This window comes from Montipora foliosa, chromosome 6, assembly GCF_036669935.1.
Source record: "Montipora foliosa isolate CH-2021 chromosome 6, ASM3666993v2, whole genome shotgun sequence".
In the NCBI taxonomy this organism is placed as follows: Eukaryota; Metazoa; Cnidaria; class Anthozoa; order Scleractinia; family Acroporidae; genus Montipora; species Montipora foliosa.
Window position 1 is genome coordinate 34204482 of NC_090874.1, and position 10000 is coordinate 34214481.

The 10000-nt window shown below is 39.9% G+C and overlaps 1 protein-coding gene across 3 annotated transcripts in view; it reads left to right on the plus strand.

Moving 5' to 3' along the window:
- Window positions 1-5798, plus strand: part of LOC138007185 (transmembrane protein 138-like) — a 21479-nt gene extending 15681 nt beyond the window's left edge. The window contains exons 3-6 of one of the 3 annotated variants that reach the window (XR_011124015.1): window positions 135-210; window positions 342-493; window positions 1668-2034; window positions 5047-5798. Coding sequence is in view for 2 of the 3 variants with exons in the window: in XM_068853956.1 (XP_068710057.1) it covers window positions 135-210; window positions 342-493; window positions 1668-1715 (276 nt within the window). In the remaining variant the exon portion in view is untranslated. Of the gene's footprint in view, window positions 1-134; window positions 211-341; window positions 494-1667 lie in introns of all 3 variants that reach the window. The other 2 variants (XM_068853956.1, XM_068853957.1) reach the window with 2 other exon arrangements.
- The last annotated feature ends 4202 nt before the right edge of the window (window positions 5799-10000 follow it).

Here is a 10000-nt window from a genome sequence, read left to right on the forward strand (position 1 = left end):
TAAGAAAGGGGAAACCTTATCCGTGGACCTATAGTGAGTATGAATCAAAATCTTGAGCAGATAATTATGTAGCATTGCACTGTTACTGTGTTGCTTTAGCCTCTAAAGTGAAATTTTTTTGGTTTCCTATGAAGACCTTAAAGTGGGGTGCTCCTCAGAGATATGTGTGGAATGAAGCATTTCAAGCCCTTTTTGTTTTTCAAAGAGTTGGTAAGTAAAGTCTTGGATACTGTATCATTATAATATGATTGGAATTTTCTACTTTGTTGCTAAATGAATGTCTAATCCTTTGTTCTAGTCACTGTATTCACCTGTATTTAATGAAGCTAAATATAATTTAGGCAAAGTTCAACCAAGCCAATGCAGTGGTTTTGCCTGGGATATTTGGGGGGACTGTATTGAGGTTTGCAGGGGCATAATGCCATGCACTGTACTTCTGCTCAAGTTGCTTTTTGGCTTGCCTGCTGCTTTTCCCTCCCTCCCATATTTTGTGGTAAGTAAACAATCATTCCACACACTGGTTTGCTCATTGATGTGATTACAGCTGCCTGGGAGGTAGACTGTAGCTTCAGTTGGTTGTCATGGTGACCTTCTTGCAGCTGAGGAGAATTTTGCCTCCTATCTTGCAACCTTTACAGCACCTACCCTCAAATATATTGACATTGTGTTTTAAATATCCACTTGGTATTTTTCTTTTTTGGCATTTAGATCTTCTTGAACTTTTATGTGTCTTAATGTTTAGGAGATATCCTCATCTCGTAAAGGCACACTCAATTGTCCTTTCCGAAATTAAGCAGGGAACTGGGGCGAGTTTCAAGTTTTAACTAATCGATAAACTGACACTACCACATGAAAGATCATGTTGAGATTGGTCATTTGGCCAAGTATGGTGCTTTTAGGGTGAACAGAGACCAAGTTATGGACCTTGAAACATGGTTCAAAATCCATACAAACGTCTCTAATTTTGACAAAGCGTCCCCCAAAACCATATAAACTCTAATTTTTTTTTATCAGTTTAGTGACAACTGTAAAATCCCGTCATGTACCTACAATTTGAAAGAAGCTGCGATGAAAATCGCTATGTTTGCCCATTTTAAAGAGTATCACGGAAATCATAAAAATTTTAAGAGTTTATATGGTTTTTGGGGACGCTGTATCAAAATTAGAGACGCCTGTATGGATTTTGAACCATGTTTCAAGGTACATAACTTGGTCTCTGTTCACCCTAAAAGCACCATACTTGACGAAATGACCAATCTCAACATGATCTTTCATGTGGTGGTGTCAGTTTATCGATTAGTTAAAACTTGAAACTCGCCCCAGTTCCCTGCTGAATTTCGGAAAGGCCAATTCCAAGCCAGTTTTTACTGTTTAGTAAGAACCATTTTGTATCCTCTCAGAATGGCTGTTAACTCAAAAGGAGTGGAAAATTCTTCAGATAATCATGCATGTGTATAGGGAAGATATCATTGAAGTCACCTATTGTCATTAGTGTGCCAAACAGTCAGCCTCATTGGTTCTCGAAACAAAGGGTCTTTTGTTCCTCTGGCTGGCAAATTTGCATAACAAGAGCACCGTTTGTAAACAGATATCTTCCCTATTCCCGAACTCTTGTTTTTTAGCTTCTCCGTGATTTTTAGTTTTCTTTCCACCATTCCTAATTACAGGAGCTGTTTTATACTACTACTTTTATAAAAGGACCGCTCTACGATTAGGCGACCCAAGATTTTATAAGGACTCACAGTGGTTGCGAGAAGAATTTGCAAGGAGTCGTTAAATTATCTGGACATTTTAATGCTTGAAATATAGTTCTTCGTATAAACAATCTTATCTCAAGAACCCCATTTTGGGGAATGATGTGCTACCTGGCATCATCCAGCGCTTCACGAGAATATCAAATGGATCTTTTCTGTTTTTGGGAGCTCATCATCAGAAGCTACTGGCTGCCACCTCTCTCTGACATTTTGCGTCTATCCGGAAAGAAACCATACTTGGCTGGAAACCTGTTTTAAACAAGGCTGGCCTGAAGAAGAGGTATTGGAATTGTACATTTTGTAGCCTCCTGTGTGCTTCTAGTGAGCGCACATCATTCGGTAACTTACCCGCTCAAACCTGTATAGCAATAACCATGACGATAATTTCCTAGGCGTGTCTGCCTAGTGGAAGCATCAAAGAGCATTCTTTTGCAATTCAGCGGTTTGTTTTCATCTGAGTCAGTAGACAGATTTAGCATCACAAACGTCGGCTTGCCGTTTCTTTTTTTATGCTTGCCTGTCAAATTTTGCAAGTTTCGATGAAGCTGTTTCGTGACTCAACAGAGAGGCAACGTGAATTCACAAAGAAAGTTGCGGTAAGGAGTCAGTTATGCACGATCTGTAACCGTGAAACCTATTTTTTCCTTGTTTGACTGATCGGAAAATGGTTTGGGGGTTCCTTTTTTTCCACGAAAAACTTGTTATGCAAAAGAAAAACGAGGAGATAATTCCACGTATACGACAATCGCGAAAATAGGGAGTTTAAAGACGGTGCCTACAAATTCAAAGATACTGTTTCCCTTGTTTATGATTATGCAGGAAATGTAGATCTCAGCAAGTGTCATTGAAATCCAGGTAATTCGTGAATATTTGTGAAAAGCTTTAAAATACAAAGTAATGTATGGGGTTCTTTCTCAACGATAATTAATCAAAAATGTTTGTAAAAAGCTTTAATACAAAGCAATGTATGGCGTTCTTTTGCAAATTGAAGCTTAATTATCTCTAAAAAAAGCATGGTTACCCCCAATTTTCTTTTTGGATACCAAGAGTACTTTCTAAGATCCACTTTCTCCGGATAGCTTTAAACTGCGCAAAAATATCCCTGTATTAGTAAGCATCACCGATAGGAAACCTGAGTATCTCGAGATGCGCAGAACGTATGCGCAATAACAATAGTAGGCACCATCTTTAAGCAAGGACGTTGGCAACGTTAACTAAAACGTCACTCCAAAATATAATTAGAACTTGACGCTATCGCAAGTATTTCGCGATTTCTCCGTCTTGCTTACGTGGTACAATACGGGGAACCTATCCTGTAACTGGTGGATACGAACGGTTTTAACGTCAAAACGGAAAAAGAATGGTTCATTGTTTTTTGCCCACGTTGTCGTCAAAATAAGGACACCTTAAGGTCTACGATGGCGACGGTCGACGAAAATGTCAATAAGTCTTTCGCGATTATTCAGAATCGTTCGCGTCCTACAATATGGGCGAAGTATCCTAAAAATAATTGGTACGAGCGGTTTCAGAGTGAAAAGAGAGAATGAAAGATTCTCTGTTGCATGCTCACGCTGTCGTCAAAACATCAAATTTGGTGATTTCACGTCGTCGTTATGCAGAGGACCGCTAAGATACTTGCTAAAATCCGTGCTGCACGTGCAGCAAGATTTTTTACTCTATTTTAACCAATGATATTATTGAATCGAAAATATTGTTTTCTTGCTCTGGAATCATGATTTTAAATTTTAAATTTTGGTTTCTGTACTCAGAGATTTTAATTGCGCTCTGAATGCAAAAAAAAATATATTTTTTTAAGTGCATATGACACAATTTTTTTTATTAGCTTGTTCAAAAGATCTTTCAAAATGATGAAGAACGGCGTTTATTTTATTGTGATAGCACTCTGTGCAAATTAGAGGACTTGTGACGTCACCTAGTGGACACCAATTGAATTAAAATCACAAAATATGGAATATCTTTGAAAATATTAAGTCTGCAGGGTTGAAATTTTGCACGGTTGATGTGTTGCCAGAACTACACATTGTGATACTGGTTATGATGTCACCATAGCAACATACTCGTTACCAGACCTAACAGACTTCTTTGTGTCTGTGCTGTGTAATGTCCATATTCGCTCACATCCCTAATGTGTTGACTTCACGTTGTTGCATTGTGGAGTACGGCAAAGAAATGCACGGAAATTCGTGCTGCATGTGTAGCACGAGTGTTTTCCTCTTTTAACCAATAATATTCTTGCTTTGTGGCGTTGGCGTTGCCGTAGACGTCGTGTTTGCTACCCACTAGGGAGTTTAAGAAAAAGCAGTAATATTATTGGTTAAGAGGACCAAAATGATCGTGCGGCACGCCTTTTTGAACGATTCTCTCCTCTACTTGTAAAAGTACTAACGTGAAATAACCAAAGTAAAGGTTTTGACGACAACGTGGACAAACTACAGTAAATCTTTCAGGCTCACTCTTGACTTCAAATCCGTCCGTACCAATCCAGTTATAGGACACTTGGCCCAAATTGTGCAATATAAACAAGATGAAATAATCATAAAATACTAAGAATAGCTCAAATTTATATTTTGAAGTGACGTTTTCGTCGCCGTAGTAGAAGCGGCAACCGGCAAACGCGAAAAAAGAAGTGAAAATCACGGTCACGTGGTTACTTTTTCCGTTCTTGTTTCAATAGTAATCACGCAAAAGTTGTTGCCATGCGTCGTGGTTGGCTGAAAAATCTTGCGCCACTTTTTGCTTTAAAGAAGAAAAAACAAAACTATTCGCGTCGCCTAATTGCATTTTCGTGTAATTTGCGCGTAATTCTGATTGGCTCTTACATCTGTCGTTTGAGTAACGTCTTTGCTGTTGATGTTAGGTAGGCTCACATTACTACCCGGCGTATCCAAATGATGAAATCGATAATCGATGACCAATCGATGGCGGAGATTCTTGTGGTTATCGATTTTCAATAACAATCGATAGAAAAATTGATATCGATCGGTATTGAGTGGTTGCAGATTTCACCACGTTTCAAAATCTTCTTTAATTCCCCTCTTCTTGTTAGCAGTAAGCCCTTCACCGACGTTCACCTCAAAACAGCAAAGAGGATAGCCTTTGACAATGCACCTTATATTCAGTAAAGCCTCTTCCCGGACTTCTTGCATAGACATAATGACATGGAAAGGCAATGTGGACGGGCAAGGGGGTAATTTGAGTACATGTGCAACAGGGTGTATATTCTTTTCGTTTAAGACTGGGTCTGAATTTTTCTTTCCAATTTCGTCCCCAGGGCCTCATAAAAATGGCGGATGATCGGACAGGTAGCGTGCGTGACGTCTGTTCGAATAGGCCATTTCCGAGTTCAAGTCTGCCTCTTCAAAGCGAGTCTAAGTGCGAAGTTTTTGTGATGGTAATTAGTTCTACTTTATATTTGAATGAAATCTAATTTTCATAACAAAAACTTCGCACTTAGACTCGCTTTGCAGATGAGGCAGGCCAGAACTCGGAAATGGCCTATTTGTTGCGCCAATCGATAGCAATCGATGAACGGTTTTTGTGTGGTTATCGATTGACCGATACCAATAAACTAATTTTATCGATTGATATCGACTGATCGATTGGTTTTCCGATCGTCGGTTTCCATCGATTGGATACGTAGGGATTATTGTCAACCGGTTGACGCTCTTAAGGAATTTTATCTGGCTTGCTCACACTTGTATATAGGTATAGATAATATTACAGGAGCTCTTCAAGCGCTGTTCAGCGCTATTTCTAGCAACCCAGCTCTGGTTGAAAACAATGGAAAACAAGTGATCGTTTTCAAATTTGAGAGCCCCATACACGAAAACAGTGCGCTTTTTAATTGTATATAAATGAACTCATGTTTTGCAAGGGTCTCGTTTTTGTTTACGAAATTTTCTCTCACGGGCTGCTGTGACCAAGAAATCAATTCTTCTTTTTCTTTGGATTTCAAACCTATTGTAAATGAACACAAACTGAGTCAAGTTTTAAGCCTTGAATTAAAAAAAAGCAACCTGTTTATTTTAACTGGAATTTTCCTATTTAAGGGTCCCACATAACTAACTTTAAAATATTGAGAGAGCTGGATCGAGGGCAATCTCGTTCGCAGAGCCTCCGTTACCCTTGTCCAGCAGAACGGGCGCGGGAGGCTCTGGAATAATCCAAAACCGGAAGCAGAAAACTCTGGTTCCGGTTAAATAACTGCGCGTGCGTGAGGGGAGACGGTTGGAAATCAATAAGGAAATCAACAATGGAGTTCACCTTGCCATGACAGCGCTTACTTTTCACTCGCGAGACCGTACACATGAGTATAAACACATCTCCTAATACACTCGAAGCTTTTAAACTGCGGAGAATAAACAATAACGAGATACATTTTATCAATCAAAACAGATTTCAGCATCTGGTGTCACGCAAGTGAAAATTGCTATATTTTCAAAAACGAAAACGTAAACTGGTAAGTTGTAAAATGATTTAGTTCTAGATCATCTTCGACCTCGTGTAGATAAAAATTCACAGGAAAGCACGATTTTCGAGTTTAGACTGAAAGTGGCAGGAAATGAAACCGTTTTTCAACAGCCAATCAAATATGGCCTTTTCTTGGATCTAACCAGAGTCTCTCTTTCCCGACAACTGGTTAAGGGAACGATGACTCTGGGAACGAGATTGGATCGAGGAGAAAATGACGTCGAAGACATGCATGTGTACGCACTTGAGTTAATATGCAGCACGCGAGTTTCGGGCTTTCAGAGTTTTGCATATATAATAGGCTGTATTTAAACGCTGAAGAATTAAGCTATTCACTACTTGCAAAAAATCCCATAATACGCCTCTTTTACCCCCCAAAAATCTGCATAGGCATTGTTTTCGACTTCTCTTGGGACATTTTCATGTCCCAGGAGAAATTGCTAACAATGGTTATGCAAACTGAGTTTTGTGGGTAATAGAGGTGTATTATGGGATTGTGCAAGTGGTGAATGAGTAAATGACGTCACTTTTACCTAGAACCAACCCTCTGGGGAGGTTGCCGATGTACTACTGAGTTAGGATTTCGACTTGGATTTTCGAGTTGGTCAGTGTAAAATGCAGACTTAGATTCTAATCTAACTGTTGAGAAAGCCCAAACTCTTTAGAAGTGCCAACAGCTAAGCCTAAATATTTTTTTATGCCAAATTAGGTCTAAGGTTTGCATTTTAAAGGGTTTGGGCTTTTTCGACAGTTACATTATAACCTTAGTCTGCATTTTACCGATGGTCTGCATTTTACACCGACCAACTCGAAATTCTGTCTCGTAAATTACTCTGTCTCCCCTTTGAGCTCCAGTCGGTCACCATGAAAACAGCGAAGGAAACGGCCGAGCAACCAACACGCACAACTACAAAGCACGTGACAATTCGGGGAATTTTTACCGCTTTTACGCGATGTCGAGGCATGACAGATTCACAGTCACATCAGATCGAGGTGATAAACCCGTCGTCCAGCCACTCCAAGATGCCATCCAAACCCAGAAATCGCATGGCATCACGATAACATATTCGGGGCATTCGTAAAACGACACAATTAGAATGCGTCCTCCTTCGTCGGAACTCAATGGTATTAAAATGGCGGCCGTTTTCGGCAAAGCTGGGTTATCAATAAAATTATTCCCGCAGATTTGTGGGCCTTAGAGCTCCTTTCTTCTATTAAACAGAGACTTTTCACTCAGTGATTAGTGAAATTGTTTTTGATAGACTCAGAGCACTGCTTTCTAAAGACCCAGGAGAGTTACGGAGAGAATTCAGCACAGCAGTTGAGACGCCATATGCACTCGTGTAGTTCAATCTCGAAAAATTATGAAAAGAACAAGATCTCAACAGTCAGTGTATTGCATAGCAATGCAAACAAGAGGCTACGGGTACCCTAAAAATAAAGATAATAATAGAACGAGATTTCTCATAAAAACCTTTAGAAAAATATCTACGTGGAAAATATTAAAACTGAGAGTAGATCACGAGATTATTACATAATGTTGTAAAAGCTAAGCAAAATGTATTTACGTGTATTTGCGCGAATTAAAATGTAAAATTTGAGAAATCCAGCTTTGATTTAAACAGTTGAGCAGACCTTCCAACTCTCACGCATTTTGCGTGAGACACACGCATTTGATATATTTCTCACGCCCACACGCATAGACACCACTTTCTCACGCTGTCATGCATGTAGTTTCCCAATGGAATAAATGTGCCCATTATGTCCCTGTAAAATACCGTAAAATATTCACGTGTAAGGACGATAGTATATATAGAACCGAAATTGTCAATGCCAGTTAGTTGTGACTAAGCTACAATAAAGAAAAGTTGAAAATTTAGATAACAATGGCCGAAACTTCGAGTAGTTCCGGCCGAAAGAGAGCAAAAGTTGATGGTCCTTTAGCTAGTTCGTCTGCTTCTTCGCTTAAATTTGACGGTGCTGCACGATTTAGAATTTTGTAAATCTTTCTGAAAATGCAGAAAATCGCATTTCAGGGACTCAAATTTTCAAAATTTTTCCGGGGGGGCATGCCCCCGGACCCCGCTAGGTGACTGCCTGCCATTGGCAGGCAGTAGCCCGCCTTCGGCGGGCGATTGTGCCCAATCTCACTCATTTTCAAAACAGAAAGTTGGAAGGTCTGCAGTTGAGTGTCATGGCATACGTGAATAATTGATCTATGGCATGAGACAGGTCCGATTCATGTAAATATTAAAAAGAATGGGACCCAAAATTGATCCCTGGGGGATATCGTTCATTTAAGGGCCTGTTTATAATTATGGTCTCGGGTACCCGAGACAACCCTTCCCCCGAGTTACCCTGGGCGAGATATTTTTCCATTCATTTGTTTTAAAAATACATGAAGTGGGCGAGACAACCGTTTTCCCATGTAAACAGTTTGACTTGACCACCCGAGACGAGACAGCAAAATCTTAAATGCACACGCATAAAATAAAAATCAAAGAAGCAACAATTTGGGAGCTTATACATGTTTTTAGCGTTTACTTTCAAAAGAAAGGTTTTTTCCCGCCAAAATTCTCACCGCTGTCAACGGAAACTCTTGATTCATAAACAGCCTTTTATTTAAACTACATATTATTGCTGCGTTAAGATAGTCAGTCCATTTGCTGAAGGTAAAAACGCAACTATACTTAATAAAAACGAACTACAAAGAAAGAAAGGCAAATGATGATACGCAGTTTTTGAAGATGCGTCACGCAATTCTCATACAGACGCTCGGTAAAGTTGTCTCGGGAGGAGGGCTGTCTCGCGTAATTTTCACTCCATCTGACACGTTGTTGTCGGTCACTTAAATAATTCTTAACGAGACTGATACAGAACTTTTGCGTCTCAACCGTAATCTTCAAGCTTTTTGTCAAAAAGATCACGAGAGAGGGTGTCAGACTCTTTGACATGAACACCAAACTAATAACTTTGTGATTAGAATTGTTGAGTTAAGGGTCTGTTCACTTTGCGATGAAAGCGCCTACTTCTCACTCGTAAGATAAGATACATGTGTATGAACATATCTCCTAATGTACTTGAAAGGCTCAAACTGCTGAGATTCGAAGGGATAGACATTTTTTCCAATCAACTTGTAGCTTTGTATCGTGGTGTCACGCAACTTGACGATTCGGAAATTTAAACGAAAGACGTCACGGAACTTGCAATTTGATGACGTCACCGTGAAAACCATCTTGAGCTTCTTTTTTGTACTTCAACATCCTCTCCCCCCCCCCCCCCCACCCAGGCAAACCACGGGCATTTGCGGGCATTTGCGGGCATTTGCGGGCATTTGAACTTGTAACCCAATCGCTCACAAATGCTATACCTCTTCCTTTAAACCGTCTTTCATGTCGTCCAAACACGTGTTTTATGGCTGTTAGCGACTTCGGCTCCCGAAAAATAATCATTTGAGACCTGACTCTTCTGGTTCAATTTTCCCCACCCCACGCAGGCAAAGGTCAAATTCCCCACTCCCCGGGGCACAGAAGATAGTCAAATTCCGGGGTTTTGCCTGGGAAGGGGGGAGGTTGAAGTTTCCATTTGATCGGCGCATCATTGTTGCATAAATTAAATTTGGTCAAGAACGTAAAAAGTCATCTAAATGTGAAGTGGATAAGTTTAAAGAAATATTGTTGGCTTCAGCCAAATTAACTTGTTTTTACACAAGTGTGAGGTGTTCGGTTCCTTCTCTGAGTTTGATAAACCCATAT